This window comes from Mirounga leonina, unplaced genomic scaffold (genome assembly GCF_011800145.1).
Source record: "Mirounga leonina isolate KUSES-001 unplaced genomic scaffold, KU_Mleo_1.0 Mir_55, whole genome shotgun sequence".
In the NCBI taxonomy this organism is placed as follows: domain Eukaryota; kingdom Metazoa; phylum Chordata; class Mammalia; order Carnivora; family Phocidae; genus Mirounga; species Mirounga leonina.
In genome coordinates this window covers 9,815,534-9,842,347 of record NW_023270816.1, presented here as the reverse complement: position 1 = coordinate 9,842,347, position 26,814 = coordinate 9,815,534, and the positions used below count along the sequence as shown (strand labels likewise).

Here is a 26,814-nt window from a genome sequence, read left to right as displayed (position 1 = left end):
CCCCCTGGGACTGCAGGTGCTAAGGGGTAGGGGAAGCCCGCCCCCCCCGGAACTGCAGGTGCTGAGTAGGGGGAGCCCACCCCCCGGGGACTGCAGCTAGACCCCAGAGACAGACGGATACACGTGCTTCAAGCGCTGTCACAGAAACATCCCGAAAGAACACAGAATCACTTGTGGGGAAAATGGCTGAAGTGTCAGGAGGAGGCGGAGGTTTTCTAGACAAAGGGCTGGCTGGCAGGAGTGTGAATGAAGCAGTGGGCATGGGCGGGGGGGCGGGGGGGGCCACAAAGGCCCGCGGGGCCACACAGTCGCAGTTAGTACGAAAGACAAGGCTGGGAGCGGAGGCTGCGCGCTCGGATCCTGGGGCTGAAGGGGCAGGACTGCGGGCAGGAGAGCCAGCAGTGACGGGCTGCCAAGCACCGGAGGGCCTCGCAGGGTGGGGGCAGGGAGGGCGGCCCGGGAAGCAGCCTGCCAGAGCACTGCCGCTGTAACCCACACGTGGCTGCGTGGGTGCTGGGGACACACAGCTGATGGGCATGGCCCTGCAGGTGTGACACGCGGTGGTGCCCGCCTGGCAGCAGATACCCCTGGGCTCGGCACACCGAGGCCACACGCTGGTGCCACGGACCAGCGCAGGCCCCCTCTGCGGGGACGGAGAGTTCCCCCGACAGCAGCCCTGCCCCGGGGGCTCCCAATGCCCGACCGAAGCTTTTGTGGACGTTACCGCAGCCCGCACCTCCATCCTCCCTGCTGGTCCCAGACAGGAGCCCGGCTTCCTGTCCCAGCCCCTGTCTCCTTCACACAAGGCTCCTCGAAGACGCACGTGCCTCAGCTCCGCTGCTCGGAGGATGGTGTGGAGAGGAGACAGGGTCCGCGTTCCCGGCATGGCTACAGCCACATTTGCCGGTGGATGAACTAACACACTACCCTTTTGTTACAACAAGGCTTTGGAAAATGGAAATTTTAAACTATCAAAACCTTTAAAGACATAAAAATCTATTTATTGTAGCATGTGAAAGTCACTGAAATGAAAAATCACACTCACCACGCTTATGTAGATGAACATAAAACCTTAACTTTGCTATTATTTTTGTTTAAACTCCTGAATTTTGAATGTTTTTCTATTCATCTGAGCTCCACGTTACAAAACACAGACTGGGACTGAATTGTGGTCTAATTTAAAAGCTTGTGCTTCAGGTGTAAGTGTGGTATTTGGGGGAGAAGGAACAGGGGGAGAGCGAATGTCAAGCAGACTCCCCGCGGAGCAGGGAGCCTGACACGGGGCTCAGTCCCAGGACCCTGAGATCATGACCTGAGCCGAAACCAAGAGTCGGACGCTTCAAACGACCGAGCCGCCGGGCGCCCCCTAAGTGTGGTGTTTGTATCAGCACAGTCCAACAAGAGCATGTGAACGGGTGTAGGATGAGACCGGGGAGCTCGCTGCCCTCACACTCCTCAGCACCTGCAGTCTGGGGGGGGGGGGGCTCCCCCTACCCCAGCAGGACCAGCTGCAGTCTGGCTCACGCACACATCCAGGCGCCCCGGGGCTAAGCGCCCCACGGGCAGCTGGCCTGGTCCTCACCACATCCTAAGCCCCTGCTGCCCACGTGCCCGTCTTACAGACGGAAGTCACAGGGGACAGAGCTTGGGTCCGAGCTGGGAGGGTCTGACTGCAGCACTCATGCTGCCCCCAGCTCTGCTGGTAGCAACACGACGGACAATTCAGTTCTAGGGGTAAGCCAAGCTCCCGGGCCCACAAAAAATGGAGGGAGGAGCAACAAAAGGTCCTCCTTCCTCGCGGGCCTGGCAGAAAGGTGGCTGTGGCAGCGGGTGGGCCCAGCCAGTGCCCGCGGGAGGGTCACAGCACCCCCCAGGGACTTCATGGCGGGACACTGCTGACCCCTTGTCACCATGAAACGCTTACTTCCATGTCCTGGAACACGGTGGGTGCTCCCCACGTGTGGACTGCCCCCCCCCACACACACACCCCACTCCCCCCACCCCCCCAGTACGAGGCTCGGGTCATAGTTCAGACGCCAGGTCCAGTAGGTGAGACTCACCTCTCTGGCACAAAGGGTCTAAAAACTCTTGTAAACCATTTGGAATGTTCCTGACAACATCGCAAGAGTAGCCGTCTTCTGGCAAAAGAAAAGGCAGCTGCAGATCGGGGTCCTCTTCGAGCTGCACCTCCCTCCCGTCACTGCGCGCCAACTCATCAGCCGTGTTTTCAGCCACGGCCACCACGTTTTCGATCAGGTCCTGGTCAGAACACAGACGCACAGTGAGAACGGATGCCAACGGACTGGCACTCAGATCTCCTCATGCACAGTGTGGCCACACACACGCAGGCAGGCTGCGAGCAGGAACAGATTTCTCAGTGTGTTAACGTCACTTCGCAGAGCAACGGATCACCTGCGAAGTACACACTTCAAACATATGAACCAAGACAGTCATAATCAATCTCAAGTCATCTGCAGCCTTAAAAAGAAATTATTCAATCACAAGAAAATGGTTTCCCTTTTCCAAAGTAGTCATTTTTTTCCCTGCAATTTTTTAACATCCAGGTGCTAATAATCCTATTTTTGTAGAATTTTTAATGACAGAAAAAGCTCACAGTGGAAAATGTAAAAAAATCGGGACAAAAATACCTATTCCCAGCTAATCGGAAAGCTCCCACACCTTCACTGTAAAGCTCGAGGAAGTGAACACGGCACCTCAACTGCCCCCGGTTCAAGGGATGGAGAAGCAGCCCCTCGTCACCGTCTCCCTCCCTGGGTCAGCTTCCCAGGCTTCTCCCACCACAACCCCCACCTGTCTGCTCGTGAAACCCGTACAGACGGAAGCTCTATTTACTTCGTGCCTGAATTCTGTGCACACGGCGCAGTGCGTGTCATCTGCCGTGCAAATTCACGCCTCGGCGGCGATAAGACCTTCTACACGCTGTTCTGTCGGTGGGCGTCTGCTGGTTTCTGATCCTGGGCTACTCCGTACACGTCTTTTGTTGGCACCAAGTCAGGACTAGAGGTCAACCCATGCACCTCATGCACTTCCCTCGTCAGGACTCCTGCCTCGAGCGGACTTTATCCGCGGATGGTGACAAGCAGTTGCAGCCTTCCTCGCCCTCCACACAGCAGCTGTAGCCCACGCCATGGACTAGGCCGCTCACCCTCCACTCCTCCTCTCGAGAGGCATGATGCCAAACCTCGATTCCCACCAGTCAGCTGCACCTGCCCAGGTCAGGGGGCCCCCTTGCCGCGCTGCTTGCTGTTGGCGGCACACGAGGATGGGCGGTGGATATGAGGGGCACTCTGCCTGCGGCACATGGATGTCTGCGGCCGTGGCAGGAACTCTCGGGCCTGAGCCTCAGGTCCCAGGGGAGAGCCTGGGAACCAGGGCAACTTAACTTCCTCTACCCCAGTCCTTCCAATGACTTCCCAAGAACCTAATTCCCTGAATTAAATCCCTTCCTACCTAAAATGCTTGTGTATTTTGTACTTCTTGTACCGAATCCAAACTCAAATATCAACAAGAAAAATGATCTTATGAGATGAGATTACGTAGCTTATTTATTAAAGAAACAAAGTAATTATAAATGTCGACTCTCCCTCACTTTTTTGAACCAAAAATTTCCCTATGCAAACATGTCTCATGCTGTGTGGGTAATATGTGCCACTCACCGTGGGGATAAAAGGCTCATCGGGTGCACAGTGGTAATTCTGTAATAAGGCTTGAAGTTGCAGTGAATTTAACTTAAAGCAGGTACTGTTTATATTTGGAATGTCATCAGGTGCATATTTATCCATTGTAAGCAAAGTGGTTGCCTGTTCAAAAGAATAAGTAACAGGAGATATGATTCAAAAGTATTTCATAAATATTCCCCTTTATGTAACATTTAAAACTGTAATAACTTGCTAATTTGATTTTGAAATGCAGAATGTCTTTCAGGGAAACACACTTCTATTAACATTGAATTGAACTGAAAAAGCATTGTCTAGTGAAGGTTTTCAGCCAGTTTCTTAATTTTACTAAAGTATAGACATTTATATTTTATATAAAAATGTAAATGAGATTCATTTATGTCCATAAGTCATTTTTAAACATTCTTTTAGAAACTGTAAACATTTACATCATAACCATTCCGATTACCAATTCCTGGGGTCTGAATAAAGTTTCATTGTAATGACTTGTTTATAGCCAGCTGATACAATCCAAGGAGGAGGAGAGTAGCCTCTTTCTATACTAAATTACTTTAAAAGAGTTTAAGAAATTGAGAAAAAATGCAAAATTACACACTGTAATAATAACAAAAAAAATCTGTCCTAGGTTTGAGGCTGCAGATCTCATTTCCTTGAGGGTGTCCCATGTGGGCTACATAGTGGCTCCCTGAGAACCGGCCGAGCCCTCAGCACACAGCTGTTGAGTGCTCCTCTGTCCCCTTCTCAAGTCTCCTGCCCTGGCCCTTTGGGGTGTGAGGACTGCCGAGTGCTATGCTTAGACCCCTTTCTCCTTCTCTTCTGGGCATCCACTACGGGTTTTTGCTTTGTGGTCACTTGGCTCCGTATGCTAAAGACCGAAGTGTTACCCAGTTTTAAACTGGAATCCATCCATTCAGTATGGAGCTTCACAAAATACACCTACTGGCCTCAGAAAAGAACCCTTTAAGGGCACTTACTCTACTGCTTACCACCTGCTACGGGCTCACCCGTGTCCCCTAAAATTCATACACAGAAGTCCCAACCCCGTGTGCCACAGAACGCGACCTTACTTGGAGAAAGGGTCTTGACGGAAGTGAGCGAGGACAGCAGGTCTAACATGACTTGTGTCCGTATAAACAGTGGATGTGTGGAGACACACATGCCCACAGGGAGAACACCTGTGAAAATGAAGGCAGAGAACCACCCAGCCCACACCGTGACCTTGGACTTCCTGCCTCCTGGACGAGGAGACAACCGTCTGTCGCTGATGCATCGAGCTTGTGGAAGTCCGTCCCAGCGACCCAGGCAAACCAACACGCCAGTGTTCCCTTAGCTGTGCACACGCCACACCCCGGAGGGGTACTGAACTGGCTGAATCCGAGTTCTGACCCCGGAAAGAATGAAAGCCACCGATGACGAAGTCCAGGGACGGTGGGGAGGTGAGACTCGGGAGGCCCACCTGCACTATCCGGCTGAGGTGACAATCAGCTGCCAGCTCTAAGCCCTGCTTCTCTGCCCACGCTTCCACGTGTCCCAGCTGCTGGCGGATAATCGCCCCCCAGTAGTGAGAGCACAGCCCCGACTCGGGATCGGTCACCAGTCTGTTGAAGAGCCACATGTTGACGAAGTGGAAGAGCTGGGAGAAGAGCTGGATGGTCAGGGCAGCGTTGACTCGGCAGCGTCGCAGCAAAGACATGGCTCCCGTGAGCGTGTGCAGAACGTCATCTGGTCAGAGACGCGGGATGAAAGCAAGAGTCTTTTGAACGAACGGTGAATTCAGAAAGTGGCAGTTACGGTAAGAATGCCTACCGGGGCACTTTTGAGACACCGGTCTCTTCAGACAGGAGGTGACAGTGAGGTGTGAAACCACACACGGCTGGTAACTACGCACACCGCAGCTCCCCCCAAGACACCTTCTGAAAAACCATGACACACCAACCCAGAGCTGTTCTTGAAAGAGAACAGACAGCAGTTACGATTTACTGAAGAATACCAAAGCCAATAGGTTATCTCATTTATTTTGAAAATACCTCCTTCTTATGCATGTGAAATATTAAAATGGAAGTTAAACAGAAGGAGGGAAGAAGGAAAGCCCAGAGAGAGAGAGAGAGAGAGAGAGAGAGAGAGAAGGAGAGACAGGGAGGGAGGAGAAAAGGGGCATCCTAACCTATTTTTGGTCTTTGTAGGCTGTTCTCTTCAGGGTCATCCAGAAAGGCTGGCATATAATTATTCAGTTCTGATTGAAGACAATGAACCAGGTATCTGAAAAAACGTAGGCAATTTTAATAACCTCAGCAGGACACACTGCTATTGTCAGACATGACATGCACAAGTGAAATAGTTTATACTGTTCAGAAATATTTTCCATTTACAATACAACAGTATTGTATTCCTGAAACACAGCTAATAAATTGAATTTCTTAAATCAACACATTTGGCACATAGTTATTCATGCTTCTCGCTATTCATCTTTAATTAGGATAAATAAAAACCTTTAAAAAAAAAATCTCTACAGAATAGTGCAATCTCCAAAAACGTGCTCCTTACTTAAACGCCATTTGAACCAAGTGTGCTAAAACGTCTTGGGCATCCAATGTGATTCGACTAAGATCTCGGTCCTGTTTAATGAAGTTGAGCAGCTCAGATGCATTGGCCATCCAGAAGGCAAGTGCCCCTGCAATATTCTTCTGTTTCTGTAGACAGAACACATTTCCATAAGCGATCCAAAGACAAACAAAAAGAATGAAAAAAAAAAAAAAAAAAGGAATGCTCTTGAAAAGCTGCTGGAGATAGACCAGTACCTTCCCATTGTCACCGAGGTATTTAGCACAGATACCAGATATTTGCAAAGGAATTTGGATACATTCACAGCAATGGAACTGCAACATCTTCTTAGGATTCATGGACAGACACATGGATCCAGTTAGCTCCCATGTATGGAATCAGGGCCGAAAACAGAGATATCAAACCCTACAACACCCAATTGGAGATTGTGCATTATCTGGTAATCTGTGAAGTACACACGCGTCTATCCATGGTTACCCACAGCCACCCTGATACGCATAGTCACTGGCTCGGATGCCGAGCAACTCGGTATCAAGTACTGATCTATCACATCATCTCCCGACCACATGTGCAGGCCAGGCAACTTCAGATGAGATCCAAAGAATAGGAACCAAGGATAAACAAGAAAGAGGAGAAACAGAACTTTTGTCATTTCATATCCACACTGAAGTGCATTAAGCAGAAATTATGAAATGCTGATAAAGGTTGCACAGTCAAAAAAGGATTTAGTACTGCATGTTTCAGTTGCTGAATGAGTGTTATGAACCGTCCAGTCCGGTTGCTGGAGTATTGTGTTTGACATGGAAGCAGCGCGAGAAACTCAGCTAAGCCGACATAGCCAGGACCAGTTCCCAGCAGCACGTCCTACCTGATCAACCTGGTCTACTTCCTGGAGAAAAACAGACGAAGGGAAATCAAGCAGAACGAGAGAAAGAAACTTGTAAACAATCATGATAGTTTAAATAAATCAAAACACTAACATGAAGGTACGACATGAAGGTACGACATTTAGTTATGTTATTCCCAAATTACATATTCATTCCTGGCTCTGAAGCAGCTTTGGAAGTACATGACATAAAGGATAAGTTCTACGTTCTTAACACTGGCGCAGTAAGGGAGGGAATTCCCAGAATTTATATAAAGGAATGTGACAATTAACACAGGAACACACTGATCTCTTTAAAAGATTTATAAATGAAGGACTTCTTAACGTCTTTTAATGATATCGTGTGTCTGACTACTTAAAGGTATATAAGATGAGTGTCTATCCTCTAGTTTAATAGGATGAAAGAGACAGAAAGACCAACAGAAACAATAAAAATAAAAGTTAAAAAATTTTTAATGTATAAAAAACAACTATACTAAAACGGAGTAAATCGGTTTTTGAAAGTAGGTTTTTACAAATTTAAGCATTTATTCATTACTACGATTTTTCCCTAAAACTTTAAGGTTCCTCCAATCACATACTAACCCTGAATGTGTTTTAAAAGACCTGTTGTGATAATGATGATCTCACTGACTAGTTCAAATTCAATCAGAAAAAGTCTATCGGCAGTAGTCTGATGACAGGAGTTTCACAGTCTGAAACAGGCTTTAGAAATGCAAACATGAGGGAAGACAGACAATGGCTCTGAACAAAAGGAAATCTGTTTCTTTATAAATTAGTAAGAGAGGAACACAAAAATGGAATCCAAATAAAATGACAATCCTTTTTAGCTGTTTCCTCACTTGGGTAAAAGAACTGTAAGCTCATGAGATTCATAGGCTAACCCCTCAAACATAAAAGAAACAGTTCTTGAAAAATTTGGCCTTTTTAAAACAATTCTGAAGGAATCAACAGATTAGTTTGCTCAAGCTACCCTCACAGGAGGAAAACAACCAAACCATCTAATCATGTTGCTTCATAATATGTAACTAGAGTTTTATATTTCGTGGCCGAATAACAGCACTGATAAGTGGTTTGGAAAAACTTAAAATCTTTACATTTACTTTTAAGGACTTAAGATTAAATCTTCAAATTATCTATGAGTTTGGAAAACTGCTATGCCAATTTTACCAACTACAGATGAAGAGTACTTAAAAAGAAACAAACCATACTACAAAAAGAATACTCTTGGTTCCTTAAGCTGTCCACAGTTTTATGAAAGATTTTCAACATTTCATCATCACTGAGAAATGTCGTGATGTCCATCGCACCTAAATGAGTGCTATCAAAAATCCACATAATTACTACCAACACCACACACTCACACTAGAAAAGAGCCTTTGTAACCATGAGAAGACTCTAAGGAGGCAGCTGCCAGGGACTGGTGGAGGGGTTACGAGGGCAAACTGCTTCATGGGCACAGGTTTTACTTTCAAGGGATGGGAATGTTCCGGAACCACACGTGGTTGCTGCACGACAACACTGTGAACGTACGAAATGCTACTGAATGAGTCACCTCAAAATGGTTAACTTTACGTTAATGTGAAATTCACCTCAACATGCTACTGTTTTTGATTCTAAAAAAGTCCCCACAAGTCTCGACACGTTCTCACAACCACTGCCATTTTAAGGATCTTTACCGTGATCATGACGTTCCCACATTCAGATTACCTTCCCGTATTCTAACATTTGTAGGAAGAAACAGAAAACAAGTTTACATTTCTTTTCAACTTTTAAAGCTATGCCATTGTCCATGCTATTCACAGAACTTGCATTTCAGAAAAGACTGTGGAGGTCAAGTCCAACACACGACCAGGAGGGAACACGGAAGCCACTGGCTTCCTGGTGTGGGACAAGGGGCGCACTTACTGAACTGGCTCTGCAGGCTGTGGCTTACCTGGATCACCCCCTCCATCATGCTCACCATCCTGTTGACTATTGCAATCACTTTGTGAGTACGCTCGGTAGGACTGACATCCGGTCTGTACTGGCAGGACAATACATACCGACATGCCATATATAATACATATGTAGGTGACAACTTAAAATGGACTGTAGAGCTATTAGTATAATTGATAATGGCAGATAAAAATGAATCTTCAGCTGTGAAAAGATTTCAAAAAAGAAGAAAAAGAAAAAAAAGAACAAAAAAAACCCATGAAAATCAGATGGAGGAAAATGGAACAAGAAATAATTCACTAACAATGGAATCTGAAGTTACTCACAACTTTCCCTGAATTCAATGCTTGCAGGCAATATCAGTTCAGGCCCAGGAGCATCCTGAGTTCTGAAAGAAAAAAGTGGCCATCTCTTAAAAACAGGTCATGTGGCTAACAACATCACTAGCAATCTATGCGTATTTTGGCAACTGTTTTTACAGTCTCCATATGGTTCTTACAAATAATACACAGCCCAATGACTCCTGTTCACATGGAAACTGTTCAAATATTCAGACGAGCGTACTGAGAGTCATCATATCCGTACTCCTCACAGAGGTCAGTTCCCTGAAGTATCTGCTTCCATCCTGAGAACTGATCTGACCACGATTCTCTATTATTCATGAAGGTTTCGTGCGGAGTAGGGCGACCAGGCTGCCATGCACCTGCTACAGCAATGGCTCGAGTCACAGTGAAAGGCCACTGCTAGGAGACCCGAGAAAAACTAAACCACCGTGGGCCTGAAACTGAGCTCTCACACATGACAAACAAGTTCCTAAGAGCCAGACACTGCCCTTGGCTTCTGATAGAGCTCAGAGAAGATCACCCCCGCAGGCCCCTTCAGTCACTCCGTATTACCATTTCTCGATGCTCACAGGGAAGCCCGCCTTCAGAAGAAGTAATCCTACTCACACTTTTTCTTAAAGTCACATCAATTCCAGACACCTTTCATCATTTAGCCGGACACTACAAAAACAAGGCACTGCCGAGAAATATAAACCAAGGGCAACTAGTATTCGGGACACTTCGAAGAATTAGCACTGTACTAATGTTTATGTATTTCCAGGTATTCTGGGTCAAAGTACCTCAAAGTTTAGGTACATTTCTAGTTCTATAAAAGAGTTCTCCAAACAGTGGATCACCCTCCGTGTGATGGTTCACTGCTCCGTGAAATTCTTCTTTCAGTTATAAATATATACATATGTAGGTATGTGTCCACTGGGGCACAATATACAACAGGATTCTGTGTTGTGTACTGTGGTCAAACAACATCTGAAAGCCATTAGTAAGCACAGAATTTCTAAAATGTGTAAAATAATTACAAATCCAACTGAGATCTCCTTACCTTAGATGTATACTGTTCTCGATGGATGGTGTTCAGTTTAACTACTCTTTCATGTAGACATGCGATTAGAATTTCAAGCAATTTAATCATTACTCTAAGCTACTTGGCTACTAGCTGTATTTTATGTGTAACATTTGTAGGTCACCCCCCACCCCAAACAAACTGGCAAGTAATTAGATTCCTAAAGAGTTTAAATCTTTACCATTTAGCTCAGCTTTCACAGATGACCAGGAAAAATTTTACAAAATATGTCTTCGAATAGATTAAGAAAATTAAAGTTGACAGCAAAAGCAAAGAAACATGCGTTGTGCCTTCCCACAAACTTAACTGGAAAGTATAGAGTGGGGCTACAGTGACTTACTTCGGGATGAAAGAACTACTGAGGTAAATTTGAGCTCAGACAAAACTAAGGTCAGTATTCAAACACAGCTTCACATCTGCTGGAAGGGCGAGTCAACAGCCTTATCGGTGCTTATGAATTTGTGAGTTAAATGACAGTCATTTTCAGCAGGAACACTGAAGTCTACCAATCCTGGATAAACGGTGACGAACCTGCCTGATTTCAGGGTTTAGAGTCACGGCTGTGACCGCTCATTCACTACATGGGCTCCTGTGACAACTTCTTTAAGAAAGGAGACGAGAGGGAGAAGAGCCCGCGATGGCCACAGACCAGTCACTGGTCCCCAGCAGCTCCCATCCCGCCACCCCACCTCCCCTGGCACTGAAGGAGCAACAAAGAGAAACACAGCAAGTTACCTCAAACTGTTTTAATCGTGAGAAGGAAAAAGAAAAGTCTTTCCATCAAATTATATGCTTCACAGTTTCTTATCCTGTCTATGATTAAACAATTTAGATTTAACTCAACAATTCAGGTGTAAAAGGCTCTTATAAACAACAGAATTTAAATGCCCAATTACGTTAACATGTCTCTCTTAACTCCTATATTTACAGACATCCAAAATTGCAGATAAGCAGTTACTTTCAATTTACTATCTATACAATAAACTGGATGAACGTTACCAATTGTTTCCTCAATTTAACACATCTGGTAAAAATAAGGAATTTAATCTCTCACCAAAAAAAAAAAAAAAAAAAGGGTCAGTGAGAACTTAAGGCACTCCATTATTCAAAAAGATGTCTTTCCTTGACTAACATCAGTATTTTTTTTTTTAAGATTGTATTTATTTGACACAGAGAGAGAGAGAGAGAGTGAGAGCAGGAACACAAGCAGGGGGAGTGGGAGAGGGAGAAGCAGGCTTCCCGTGGAGCAGGGAGCCCGATGTGGGGCTCAATCCCAGGACCCTGGGATCATGACCTGAGCCGAAGGCAGACGCTCAACGACTGAGCCACCCAGGCGCCCCTAAAATCAGTATTTTAAACATATTTATTAAGACAACTTAGATTTTTATGAATATACCAATTAAGTGAAGCACTGCTTACACCCACATTGTATATGTGAAAAACAAAGACCAAAAATAGAAGAATCACCTGTTTCCATCACTGCTGTAGTACCAACAAAGTCGTACATACCTACAGCTCCAATAAAACCTGTAGTAAAACCTTTACTCACAGGATAAAATCAATCCGAACATACAATGAACCATCAGATGGCTATCTGACATTGTACTAACCTACTATATTTACTTACCAACTATATATATATAGTTTACACACTGATTAATTTTGCATGTCCTAAAAGAATTATCCTAATTGCTCTTTCCTCTCCCCCATTTGATTTATTCACTCATTCAAATATTTATGGGCTAAGAACTATGATACATTGCTCTCAATCACCTTATAAATGAATAGAGGCACTCTTTACGATGCTAGTTTACCATTTGGAATATCTTATTCTAGAATACACCACCAAAAACAAGTACAGACACAGAAAGTAGACTTATTATTACATCTAAAAAAAATGCACACAGCCAACAAAAATCTTGAATAATAACCAAAAGTGCCGGATAAAAACAAGGGAAAAACCCGAGATTCCCATATCAATCTACAAACTGAATTACTGTGATAAATGGTATTAAAAACTTATAACTGACAGCGCCCTCTACTGGAAGATGGAAAATTAAAGAACTACATCAGCTGCCTGTCACCAAATTGATACATGACCTTGGGCCAGTCACCTGCCTCAGTTACCAGATCTGAGAGAGAACAGTTAGAATGGCTTCATCAAAAATCTGAATAGCACTAAAAGAAGGACACCCCCAGTTCCACTGCTGATACTGAGAGTACAGGATACGGTACTCCTGCGCTATTGCCCGATTGCTGTCTGTGTTTAGAAACCTGCTGGAGAAGTACTCGAACCACATCACGCTGCTGCTGAAGCTCACCAGTATTTGGAACTCATCACCTGTTACTTCAATGTGCGAGGCACTGACATCACTTTTCAATATTTGAACAATGTTAAGAAGTCACAAGGAAGTAGAATTCTAATTAAGGTAACACGTACTTAAAAATCCTAAGAAAAGGAAGTAACAAAAGGCAGAAGTTCTCTGTTCAAAAACACTAGGCAAGAACAATGGCAGAAGAAACAGATATTTACCCCTACCCTTCTCAGCAGAACATAAGACACAGTAACGTGGCACTCGCTAAATCCTAAAAACTCCACCTGAAGTCATGTTTGGCTTCATGTACTTAAACATGGAAGGATTTTGTATACGGATGGGTGAAATGATGAATAAATTATCTAAATATAAAAATTATCAAATATTAACATCCTAGAAAAACTTCCTTTCTCCACGTTTTACAGAAGAGCACATTTAAAACAGAAACCTTTTTAACTCAGAGCACCTCCCACTTCAACCGGACAGACGGCACCGCGGCCCTGGGGTAAGGAGCACCACTCTCACGAAGCCCTCTCCAGGGCAGTGATGTGAAAAGAAAACAGCATTCTAAAACTGTCAGCCAAGCCTCAGTAGATTCAATCATCTTTACCCCAAGCCCTTTCTAGGAATACTTTCACTTCTTTCATAATTAAAAAAAGAACCACCTCCTACCTGTTTTCTTGCCTGCGGTAGTCCTGCTGCCATTCTCCTCTGATCACTGGCTTCACCATCCCGCGCTCCGCCGTGCTGGAGGCGGGCAGCACCCTGTCGCTGTCCAGCCTCGTGGTGCTCTAAGCCAGGGGAAGACACAGCATTTAACCAAGCAAACCAACCAGGCTTTCACTTACTCTTGCAGGTGAAGATCTGATGCAAGGCTGCCAGGCAGGGGAAGGCAGGAGAGGGATGCAGAGGAGGAGCATGGACAAGAAAAAGGCACAGCAATGCTGGGGATGCCATGTCCACAGCGGCATGCCCCAAAACACACTGTCTTCCAAAGAACAATAAAACACACAGCCACTTTGCTTTTCAAAGAGCTAGACGTGGGCTTTAAAACACAGGCAGAAGTGGTACATATACACAAGGGTTCCTCAACCAGTACAGTAAAAACAGGAACTACTCCAAAAAGTTCTAATTCAGGAGAGAGCTGAGAGAATATGTACAATATGAAAAGTCAGGGTCTTTGCTTTACTTGTTAAGAAAGGATTTAAAAATCTACTCATCATAGCTCAGCACCCAATGAAGAAGTGAGTACAGAAACTGGTTTATTTCTTGCCCTTCATCAACAGAGAAAAGGCACACTTATACGGCCCAGTATGGTACATTTAAGCTCTTCCAAGCAGGGCACATCCCTAACCAACCCAAGGCAGACAAAACAGATAAGCAACCTATATTAGTAAGAAAATAATCAGAACACAATCAATAAAATCATACAAAGAAATTCACTGTAGCAAAAATTTTATGTCAAATTTCTCATTGTATTTGTTTATTTGTAGAAATTGACCTTGATAATAGAAATCATTCTTGTCTTACCAACCAGAGAGTAACTTTGGGCTGTATTTATCTTTACGGTTTTTCTTATTTTCCATAAATGAGGTTATCCAACCTACTTTGTAATAAATACTCTTTTTCATATGTTGTAAACATCTTACAATATTTTTATGTTACAGAACTGTAATGGTTGTGTAACATTTTGTTGTCTGTTCACCAAAGTTCATTGAACTAATCCATGATTACATTGTTTAAAATGTTCACCAGGACAGGGTGTCCTGACAACCATGTCTGTAAATATATATATTCACACACAATGATTACTTCCATAAAACACATTTACAGAAATAAAATGCTTGGTCAATGGATGACAACAGACTACAAAAAACTGTTATAAATGAAAAATAAGAAGGCAATGGATAAATTATGGTATGTTTATAAGCTAACATATTACAAAATAATTTTAGCCTGTTTTCAAATAAAATGATTACAAAAGCATAGCCAAAGGCCATAGGACAGAAAGGTGTGTGTGTGTGCGCATGGGGATATTTAATTATTTCAAAGTGTATTAATGAACACATGTACAACATAAAGAGCTCAGAAAAAGATCCATCAAAATGTTACCAATAGCCAACTATAAATTGAGGATGAATGATTTTCATTTCTGTACATTTTTTCTTAATTTACCAAGTTTTCTGTTTTAACTATACACTTTCAGAAGTTTTTATTTAATTTGGAGAGAGAGCACGAGAGAGAGAGAGAGAGCGCGCGCGCGTGCGCAAGCATTCATGCGTGGAGGGGAGGGGCAGAGGCAGAGGGAGAGGGGGGGGGGGAGAGAGAGAGAGAGAGAGAGAGAGAGAGAGAATCCTCAAGACGACACCCTGCTGAGCGTGGAGCCCGACGCGGGGCTCAATCCCATTACCCCGAGATCATGACAGGAGCTGACACCCAATCGACTGAGCCTCCCAGGCGCTCCTAAGAAACTCAGCTTTTTATGAAGACAGTTACATTTGGTTCCAAGAGTATCTGCTCATGCAGTCGCTCAACAGCTCTTTACTGTGGCTCTTCACTGCCCTGAGCGCTTTCTGAGCACAAGCAGCACAGCAATGAACACGTCAAGTGAGGTCCCTGCTTGCACAGTGCTCACATTCCACAGTCGGCACAGGAGATGGCATACTATGGGCTGGCACAGAGATTTAAAGTAAGGTGTAATTATGCCTGGATGCTCAAGGAAGTTTCTTCAAGGAGGTGATGTGTAAACTGAGGTCTCATTAGGAAGGGGCTAGCTGCATGAAAACCAGTGGGAAGAACATTCTAGGAAGAGCAAACATGCCCGAGCCTTCAGACGGGAAAGAGGTGTGTGGTCAGTGTGGCCGGCACAGGCTAAGCCGAGAGGAAAAGTGGGCCAGGTCAGAAGGGGCTGTGAAGGCAGGGCAGTAAGAGGATCGAATTCCTATTTTCAGAACACCAGCCCGGCCACTGGGAGAAGAGCGGCAAGCCAGGTCAGCAGAGGAAAGGTTGCTAACTAGAAGCCATGCAGATTCCCTGCCACGTGACACCTGGAGCCTCTGCCCGACCACTCACGGCGGCAACAGAGAAAGACAGGCACTTGTGGACTATTTCAGACGAAGGGCAAACGAAACTTGCCAACAAGTGAATGTAGAGGCTGAGGGAAGGGAAAGAACCCAGGATAAGCAGTGGTGGACTTCTGTGGGGACAACGCTATGGGTGAGGGTATCATTTACTGAGACGGGGAAGGATCAGCGAAAGAAAGATGTTTGAGAAAGAAAATCAGTTCTGTTTTAGCTACGTTAAACCTGAAATATGTCTTAGACATCACCACAGCTGTATCAAGCAAGCCTCTGGGGTCTGCAGAGGTCAGGGCCAAAGACAGAGTCAAGAGTCATCAATATTTAGATGTACTTTAGCTCTCCGACTGCATAAGATCACCTCAGGAACACGTACACACAGGAGAGACGGAGCCCTAGGTCTAAAACCAACGTGAGAAGTTAAGTGGAGGAAGACGTGGAGGAGGTACTACCAACAGATGAGACCCAGGAGGACTGAGCACCGAGGTGGGAGAAATCAGGAGGGCGACACCCTGAGGCTGAAATAAGAAAGTGCCCCAAGTAAACGGTGCTAACCTATCTTCAGGCCGACGAAGGGAAACGAGCACTGGACTGGGCAATCGGGATGTCAGCAGAGCGCAGGACAGACACAGTCCCTATGAAGGGGCAGGAGCCAAACGGGAGCCAAGGCAAGAAGAGGGAGTAAGAGGACGCAGAGCAGAGACTACCTCCTCCTCAAGGAGCAGAAAACTGGGCCAACAATGGAGGGCCCAGGATGGGTGTTTAAGAACAGGAGGTGCTACCGCCTGTCGGGGCTGAGGCTGCATGGCAGCCTCAGCCTGCCGCACCTGGAGCAGCTCCTTCCCTGAATTTGCGCAAAGCCTGTGTTTGGCTTTAACCAATGCAAGGTGAGGGAATCAAAGCTGGGCACCAGCTCTGGCCCAAGCTTAAGAAGGCCTGTCAATTCCACGATTCTGTGAGGCACTAGAACATCTGGCTGCCCTCGGGGAGAGATGGGCAAGAGGTCCCAGGGAGAGAACCTGAGATGACAGGGAGGGGGAGGCCCCACCAGGCCACCAACCAACCCACCAGAAGCTGAATGCAGCAACACAGGTCACCACCAGCAAGACCAGCAAATAAACAGCCCCAGTGAGTCCAAACCAAACTGCACAACTGTCAGTAAATAAAATGGGTGCTGTTTTACTTTAGTCCACTAAGTTTCGGGGTGGTTTGTTACTGAGCGATAGATAACCAAAATGAGGACACAAATTCCTTGATCATGCAAGATAAGGGGTAACTGTGGAAGCAAAGTGCCTGAGAAGGTAAGCTGGCAGGTGGATGAGAGGGAAGTCCGTTTTCTTCAGAGGTCACCTGGCCAAGAAGAGCTACTTAGACAGAGGATGAGCCTAGGATGCACTGCTTGGAGGAGAAAGCACAGTTCCCCAGCCTTAGGCCTGTTATGTATCACTAAGAGGCAGCACAAGAGATGAGGACAACCCTCAGTTAGCGACCACTGTGAAGTCTGTCTTCGCAACAGTTCTACGAGTATATTACCAATGACTCATCCATGGCGTCCTATGATGCCACACACAGTCCTATCAGGTCATGTAAATTACCTACCTTGCTTGTTGGTAACGCTGTTCCACTATGAACATCTCCTCCTAAATCAAAAGTTGTCTCTTGAACAATTCTTTTAGAATAAAAAAAAAAAAAGAAATACATAGAATTAATAACTCTCAAATGATAAGACATCCTTTTTCTCAATAATACAAAAGAAACGGCTAAATATCCCAATTCAAAGAGCCTCAAGAAATCGCTTTATTTTCAGCATATAAAGTTACAGAATAAAAAAGCTGTTAAAACTTTATGAACTTTTCGGGGCACCTGGGTGGCTCAGTCAGTTAAGCGTCTGCCTTCAGCTTAGGTCATGATCCCAGGGTCCTGGGATGGAGCCCCAAGTCCGGTTTCCGGCTCAGCAGGCAACCTGCTTCCCCCTCTCCCTCTGCCACACTCTCTCTCTCTCAAATAAATAAAATCTTTAAAGAACAAAAACTTTATGAACTTTTCTTACTGCTATATACTGAATACTCTCAGGATCATAATTTTTAAGACTATATTTTAATAATAATAAATTAAAAAGAACCATAAAAGAAAAAAGCAAGCTGCTTCATCACATAACAGCACATAAATGAAGTGCAGATGTCTATGGTTTCATGAGCCCACTTGCTGGTCCAGGGAAGGCAACCGTGTTCATCGGAGGATAAGGCACGGGAGCGAAGCAGCCATCCTCCCAAAGCCAATCTGATGATTTTTTTAAAAGCTCATGGATACCACTACTTAGGCTATAATAAAGAAATGGGGAACTTTTGTATAATGATAGTAATCAGATCAAGAGTTACTCTATTTTAAACAATTTCTTAGAATATCTAAAAATACCAAACTTTTAAAACCATCATTATGAAAAATTCAGAATAAACAAAATCTCATTTTGAAGCGTCAATAACCTGAAGCAAGCTATGGTTCTTCAGCACAAATAAAGGTAAATACAATCCATTAATCCCAGACCAAGAGAGAGGCCCCAAAAAAGGGGGAAAAAGAGCCCTAAAAACACCTGGAAACCAACAGGATGGGGTAAGTGCTTAAATTTCCTGGGCTTCTGCCCAAGGTAATCAAAAAGAATGACAATCTCTTTTGTTATCTGAAAGACAATAGTCTAGTTTCACAGCACTGTGGTAACTTTAAACTTGTATTTAAGCCCAATCTATAGAATGAAACCACAAGTGATGCAGAAATTCAAAACAATTTTTCAAATTAGAAAATCAGGTACAAATTCCTCCCCTACTGCATCACTATGAAAATAAAATCATCTTGTAATACAAAAACAGCATCATACTTTAAAATAGTAACTTGAGAAAGTAAAAGCTTGTACTAAAAGCTAAATACTTTGTCACCTACCCTCTGTCACCAAGATACTCACAAAACATAGAAAGTTCTCCTGGTTTCTAATGGTTGGAATGGGAAATTCAGTTGAGTTACTTTGTCTCTGATAATGAAAGCAAGCAGAAGTACGACAGCTCACCTCCCTCCATCATCTATCAAAGCTACATACACACCGCACCAATCCCTAACTCCATGTTACTGATGTACGAAATACAGCCAAAGCCTTCTTGACTCCACACGTGATTATCATCCTAAAATAACAAATCTACTCAACACCATGCAAAGCTCTTTACTTTTTCCCCAAAAGCTAACAAGACTTTAAAGTTTAACATGGACCCATTTGTACTACATTCTGGATATGTAAATGATTACAAAATGACTTATTTATGACTTTAATGACATTATCTAAGTATAACCATTGAGCGTAAGAACCGTGTCCTGGCCACGTCAGCCCAGAGGACAGTGACATGTGACACAGGTGTCCATGAATGCAGGCTGGGTGAATACATACGTGAAAAGGTGAATGAGTGCAACGAATGCGTCAAAAGAAGTCCCACCCTGACCATCAACATCAAATTGTGCTACTTTGCTAGTCCACCATTCACTAAGGATTTGAAGACACGGACCCTGAAATCTGCAATTAAGAACACATGCATCATGTATCCCTCAAGGAACCAGGAAAAAAAAGAACAAAGCCCAAGGTTACTAGAGGGAAAGAAAGAAATAAAATAAAATCAGAAATTAAAAGAGAAGACTTTACAACTGGTACTGGACAACCTAGAAGAAATGGATGAAGTCCTAGAAACATACAAAGTACCAAGACTGAGTCATGATGAGACAGAGAATCTGAACAGATAGATTACTAGCAAGGAGATCGAATCATTAATCAAAAATCACCCAACAAACAAAAGTCGTGGACCAGATGGCTTTACTGGTGAATTCGACCAAATGTTCAAAGCAAAATGAATACCAATCCTTCTCAAACTCTCCAAAATCTAGAAGAGGAGGGAACTCTTTCAAACTAATTTTACAAGACCAGCATTACCCTGATACCAAAACCAGACAAGGGCACAAGAAAAGAGAATTACAGGCCAATATCCCTGATGAACAGAGATCCAAAAACCTTGTACAAAATATTAGCAAACTGAATTCAACATTAAATTAAAGGGATCACACGCCAAGATCAAGTGGGATTTATTCCAGGGATGCGAGGATGTTCAACATCCACACATAGGTCAGTGTGGTCCACCATATTAACAAAATAAAGGATAAAGATCACATGATCAACTCAACAGATACAGAAAAAGCATTTGACAAAATTTAATATCCGTTTACAATAAGAACTCTCAACAAAGAGGGTATAGAGAGAATGTATTTCAATATAATAAAGGCCATTTATGACATGGCCACAGCCACATCATACTCAATGATGAAGACCTGAAGGCTTTTCCTCTAAGATCAGGAGCAAGACAACGATGCCCACTCTCACCACTTTGATTCAACACAGTACTGGAAGTCCTAGCCAGAGCAATTAGGCAAGAAAAAGAAATTAGAGGCATCTAAACAGAAATAAATCTGTCACTATTTGCCGATTACATGGTTATTACCTATAGGAAACCCTAAAGACTCCCATCAAAAATATATTAGTTATATATTTATATATATTTACTTACATTTACATACATATAACTTGTACAAATATACTTGCATATTTATATTTGTTTATATATATAACTAATGTATATTAGCTATATACATATATAAAATGGAATGTTATTCAGCCATGAGAAAGAAGGGAAGTTTGCCATTTGCACAATATGGATGGACCTGGAGAGCACTGTGCTCAGGGAAATAAGCCAGACAGAGAAAGACAAATACTGTATTATCTCACTCACGTATGGAATCTAAAACAAAACAAAAAAACCTCAGCTCATAGACACAAAGAACAGACTGGTAGTTGCCAAAGGCAGGGGTGGCGGGTGGGGAAAGTGGGTCAAAAACTTCCAGTTGTAAATGTAAGTCACAGGGATGTGATGTATGGTATGGAAACTATAGTTACTAATACTGTACTGCGTATCTGAAGGTTGGTAAGAAAGTTAATCTTACAACTTCTCATCACTAGAAAAAAAAAGTACCCAGGTATGGTGATGGATGGTAACTGGACTTATTGTGGTGATCATTTAGCAAAAATATAAATACTGAATCATTATGCTTTGCACCTGAAACTAACACATGTCAATTATACCTCAATAAAAAAACATACATACACACATCCGTGGGGGGGAAAAAAAAAAAAAAACATGGGTTATCTACCTAGACATATGTATAATAGTTTGACGACAGAACAAAATTAGTGTTTATAAAAAAAATGAAAGTTCTTTCTAATTTATGGATGTACTGGTATATTCAACCACCGAGCAGTTTTCACTAGGTTTGTAAGGAAAAGATGTAATAATAAACATAAAATTTCATAGCACATTCCCATCAAAGAAACCTAGGCCATGTTCTTAGTATGATTCTGCTTTTGGCCAGAGATAAGATGAAAACAGACACCGTGGGCAGGCCTCCAAAGCAGGAGCCATTATGGCAAAAACAAATGGGGGGGGACCTCACATACAGAAAACCAGAAAACCCTGCCGGGCAAAACTCAAGGACTGTAGTGATGGGACAGGGACAGTCTTATCACTACAACTGCAACACATACCATCAAAGTAAGTATGATCTACCACTCAGGAATGAAGTATGATTGGGAAAAACTGCAGGTACTGCTTGAAAAACAATGTGCAACAGTCCAGAAGAAACCATTCCACACGATGATTTCTTTGGCCAAACATCCTACAGGTAAGTGGCAAGTAAGACTCTCAGACAGGCACACCTCAGCCTGTCACCCTGCCTGGTGCCGAAAGAAAGATGCAGGCCTGAAGAAGAACGGAGGATTAGAATGGAAACCATCTGAACTGTTGGCTGAAACAAAGGGGCCACACAGAGGTCACGACGAGGGGCAGGAAATGCGGACGTGGCTCATAAGTAAATACTACCTTAAAAAGGGAATATAAAACAAATGGTCCTCCAAGACACAAAACGGAAGGATGAGTTTAGATACACATTCCGTTTAAAGCTGGAAGACTATTCAGGCAGAAATGGGCTTTCTTGAGAAGTCAAGGCCCACATTGGTTTTCCTTGGGAACCGAGGGATGGGTCCTTGGCTGAAACGTGGAGCTGGAGGTGAGCAGCTGGGAACAGAAGGTCTCACCCCATGACATTTCCCACGTCCCATGTGCCTAGGGGAACATTTGTGATGATCCACAAAGTGTCATCTTGGGAAAGATACTAAGTCTTACTTGTACTAGCTGCCTTTTATCCCTTTTCTGGGCCAGGATTCAAGATGGATACAGAATGACCTAATAACCCTCCAGGAAAGATCGCAGTTGAGTTTACAATGCCGAGAAACTGGCAAAAGACCGACACGAAGAAACTAACAATTCGCACCTGCCCGAGAGTTATCAACTCTGGGTGGCTAAGCAAAGGTAGGTCACAGAACGGAATAACGGGACAGGCAGCAGGGAGAAGACCACCCACACGCTCTGTACACGGTGCTGTTGGGGCAGAGAGCTGCTCTGTACTCAGGGGACTCTCTGGCTGCCTTCCACAGCGTGTGGGAAGGGCCGTGGCAACGACTGTCCCAAGACCCATGCCCTAGCAGCCTGCGAGCTGGATGACAAAGGGGCTAAACAGCGTATTCTTTTAAAAAACTACCATTACCAAAAAGGAAGTCTTACTCCCTCCCCTGTCAAGCAGTTTAATTAGATGATCAGTAAGGATTTGTGTTCTCTGGTAATAGGCCCACACTGCAAGTCCTCAGAAAGGCACTAGGTGGAGCTAAACTATTTTTAATTCCTTAAAAGAGTTCCTCGGGTGTTTCATTACTCCTAACCCTAACTAATTTAAAAACCAGCCCACAACTTCAATTTTACAATAAAGCCAAGACCCCTTTCTTCTTCTTTCCTCTGCAACCAACCCAAATCAACAAGAACAACAAACCGTACTTTGAATTTTAAAAATGAAACCACCTGTCATGTATGCCGAATTCAGATTCCTTTACACATAAATCAAACCACCCTAAACTCTTAAAGCTGAGGGACAGCAATTACCCAGGCTTGTGTCTGGGACCCTTGGCGGTCAGGCCTGCATCCACAGATCTCTTTGCCAGAGCGTGGTCCTGGCTCGGGTCCACAAACTTGAACACGTGTGACGTCCCAAACTGCACTTTCATCCCACTCTGCAGCATGGTTGTCTCTGAGATGCGCAGTCCCTCCACGTAAGTCTCAGCCTCCATGCTTCTCGGCGTGACAGTGACAACTCCATCCATGTTTGTGAGGTCACAGTGATGGGGCTGAATTCCTGATCCAAACAGCTAAAAATAAAATCAAAGAAACTTCCATCACAAAGGACATGGTATTTAAAAACAGAATTTTTGGGGCACCTGGGTGGCTCAGTTGGTTAAGTGGCTGACTCTTGATCTCAGCTCAGGTCTTGATCTCAAGGTCATGAGTTCAAGCCCCACACTGGGCTCCACGCCCAGCATGGAACCTACTTAAAAATAAAAACAAAAACCCAGCATTTTAAAACCATGAGTTCCTCTTCTATGATAAATATAATAAACTAAACTAGATTTTTGGTGCTTTTTAAGTAGAACCCTCCCCCCACAGTATAAAAGTAAATAAACACTGTCAAAATAGTCTCAGAATTATTGAACACATTATGTTTAGCATCAAGTAACTTGCTTTAAGACACACTAGAAATCTGAACTGAGAAGCACACGGTCATCTTAAACATTAGATAACTAAGCATAAATCTGTACAGATGATTAGGATTACAAATTCTATTTATCTGTTTTACTGTTGTGCTGAAGGAAGGGATGTCAGAACTGAAAATGACACTAAATAACCCGACCCATCATTTGCAACTGGGAGATGACAGCACAGAGAAAGGGCGGTCTGCTGGAGGTCAGCTGAGTTCAGTCAGGTAAGGAACCCTGGCCTTCCTCATTTAAAGAACACGCTATGCTGTTTTCACTGAGTACCTGAGTACCATATCTGGCTAACAACGTTAACTACAGCCGAGGGAACGCCCACTGCTATGGGCATCAGACCCAGAGGCAGGCTACCTCCCCCGATCCTGAATAAGACCCACAAAGTTATCACCACCTTCTGGAGAAAAGCCAACAGTCTCAGAGGAACTCCACGACCAGGTCAAGTTTCCAGAGGTGGAGAGTGGACATAATGTCACAGTCTGCTCTGGTTGTGCTGAGGCAAAGGAAAGGGACCCAGAGCACACAGTTATAAAACAATAAAGTCCCTCATCTGTGTCCATTCCTGTATCTGCTGCCGTGCGCAGGCCCTGTACCATGTGCCTCTTCCTACCCCGATGTAAGGACAGATGGTGCTAGAGCCGTGGCTCGCCTGCACACCTGGATGGAGTTCTCATCGAACTTTTCTGTCCCAACCTCAGTGACACTCAACTGAAGGCGGTAAAGCTTGGGCTTATCTCTGGAATCTGAGCCATCTGCGGGAAAGAAGAACAAAGCTTCATTTGCCAAGTCTGATGTTCTTGTCATGTTATTTCAAACAAGCCAACAAAGCAAGCGAACAAAAGGTTATCTTAGAAATGAAATAACAGTTCTCAATTCTCAGCATTTCATTTCAAAGAACTCTCCATATTTAAATCATGCAATTTAATTAACTGGATATAGAAAATTTAAATTAAGACATAGACACATAGCTTCTGTTTAATCTAATTTAAGGTGTTAACATCATCATCATCTATAACCAACATTTTCTATCACATAAAAAGCAACTTCTCCACCATGCAGCCTGGATTTTTGTGACTGATTCTGAACAGCAATTCTATGAGGCAGATACACGGACCTTCCCTTCAGAGCAGACTGTTCTCCCAGCAAACGTGCCACCTGTAGAGTATCCGGCACCGTAGGGGCTGATGGGGTGCAGCAGAATCACAGACGGGGGTTTTCAATGTACAATCTCATAGCTCATCCAGACCTTCAGACCCAAATCTCTGGGGATGAGGCCCACACCCATACCTTCCAAATAATCTCAAGTGATTCCAATGCCCATTCCTGACAGTAAGTTCCAGTAAGAACTACCATTAAAAGTGCTTAGCTTTGTGGAGTGGAACGGGGGGGGGGGTGCAGAAAGGGACACTGGGTTTTTTGTTTTTGTGTCATTGTATACCTCTGTGAACTGCTGAAATGTTTAACTTCCCTGTGCATGAATTTGTATGCTGGGGATGGCGTGGGGTGGGGAGAAGGAGGAAGAACCAGCACCAAGACATCCGCCCATACCCAAATGTTTCCTCACTTCTCACCTACTATATTCAACCTAACAGAGGATGTCAATCAGAGATTTATTCTGATTTCAGAGCTGTGAACACACAAGGAAACATGCCTCACAGAATTAATGTGAAGTGAATCATGACCCATCTCCCAGCTGTGAGAGCCAACCTAGCGTGGGTGTGCAAAGTCCTAAAAGGGCCACGCAGAGTCTCCCTGACCGACTTTAATGCACCAATAATTTGCTGATTCACTTATTCAGTTGCCAGTTAAAATCTCTGGTCACTGGGACCAGGAATTAAGCTGTGAGAGCTTCAGAAGTTAAACACTGGGAGTGTATGTGGATTTCAGACTGCTAAAATAAAATCTCTTAGCTGTGGTGTGGTCTGAACTCTCACAGACAAAACACACCATGAATATAAAAATTCTGTTACAATTGTTGTTAATCGTAGAGTACACAAAATAACATTCTAATCACATTTCCCACTTCTGAAATATTTCTGAAACCTGTCAAGTCTGGATGAAAGTAAACTGTGTTTGAAAAGCCACAACGCCTAATATCCATGAAAAAAACTGGTTCATCATCTGCAATGCTTCACAGCTGGAATATCCTCATCGTGTGTGGTGGCGACGGAAGCATTTTTTTTAAACAGTTTTACTTTCAACTCCCAACTCCAACTCCACCTCCACGTCCTGATCCAAAATGAGGCATCAGAAGCACCTGAGCCTTCTCCCAGAGGTGGGCGGTCCCTTCTAGAGCTGCTGAGTCCAAACGTCCCAGGAATGTGGATTATTTTGCTTGCTTTAAACACCACAGGCAGTCCCAATAAATACTCCCAATCAGGAAGCACTGTGTTCTTCCCATCCTCCACAGCACCCCGGACTACTTTATCTTCAGACCACTAACCCTATTCCATGATTATTTCCATTTACTTGCCCCCCCCCCCCACCTCTGAGCTCCTTGGCGGCCAGATTAAAAAATAAACAAACAAACAACAATCTCTTGATTCTGGCGCTCGCTCAGTAGTGTCTGGTCCACAGTACACATTCAACAAAGATTTATTAACAGTGAATAATTAGTAGCTAAAAATGAAGAAAATAAAATAAAGCAATATGGTTACAGAGAAACTACACAAATGAATTACAAAGAAAGCAAAAGAAGCAAATAAATGATGAAGAACAATCAAAACAAAGTTAAAAATACAAGAATATGAAAAATACGTGTTTAGGGGTGAAAGAAAAAATTCACATTAATATTCCTCTGCATTTTGAGTGCTTCTGAAAGGTATCTTGTGACTAATAAATGGATATTATGTACTCTTCTAGATCAACAGATTTACAGGTGTAAAGAAAAAGGGGGAAATACAAACTTCCCCTCCAGTCCTTCCTTCCTCCCCCCCGTCACTACACTGGAAGCCTCCCCACACACAGGGGAGAGGCAAGCTGCCTTCCCAGTCCCTCTTTTCTTACACTTTCACAGCAATAGAAAATACAGATAAAGCCTTCATGGATAGATTTTGAATAACCCAAACGGTGGCCACAGAATGTACTAGATACAGTGGTCTCTGGTTTGATTTGGGGAGTGAGGGGAGATGTAGGCAGGTGATCTTCAAATAAGCAACATCTTTCTTTTTGGAAAATCTCACTCCCTTCTCCTCATTAAGAG

At 43.9% G+C, this 26,814-nt stretch overlaps 1 protein-coding gene across 10 annotated transcripts in view; it reads right to left on the bottom strand.

Annotated features, from left to right (window-relative positions):
• The window catches only part of LOC118001899 (afadin), a 100,899-nt gene that overhangs the window by 44,174 nt on the left and 29,911 nt on the right, over positions 1-26,814 (bottom strand). For 5 of the 10 annotated variants that reach the window (XM_034992076.1, XM_034992079.1, XM_034992082.1 and 2 more), the window contains exons 8-19: positions 24,270-24,364; positions 22,951-23,213; positions 17,480-17,549; positions 13,476-13,594; positions 9,411-9,472; positions 9,083-9,288; positions 7,129-7,149; positions 6,243-6,388; positions 5,863-5,957; positions 5,155-5,420; positions 3,678-3,821; positions 2,061-2,259 (exon numbers count right to left, since the gene is read on the bottom strand). In XM_034992076.1, the coding sequence (XP_034847967.1) occupies positions 2,061-2,259; positions 3,678-3,821; positions 5,155-5,420; positions 5,863-5,957; positions 6,243-6,388; positions 7,129-7,149; positions 9,083-9,288; positions 9,411-9,472; positions 13,476-13,594; positions 17,480-17,549; positions 22,951-23,213; positions 24,270-24,364 (1,686 nt within the window). The remainder of the gene's footprint in view (positions 1-2,060; positions 2,260-3,677; positions 3,822-5,154; positions 5,421-5,862; positions 5,958-6,242; positions 6,389-7,128; positions 7,150-9,082; positions 9,289-9,410; positions 9,473-13,475; positions 13,595-17,479; positions 17,550-22,950; positions 23,214-24,269; positions 24,365-26,814) is intronic. The other 5 variants (XM_034992080.1, XM_034992081.1, XM_034992084.1 and 2 more) reach the window with 1 other exon arrangement.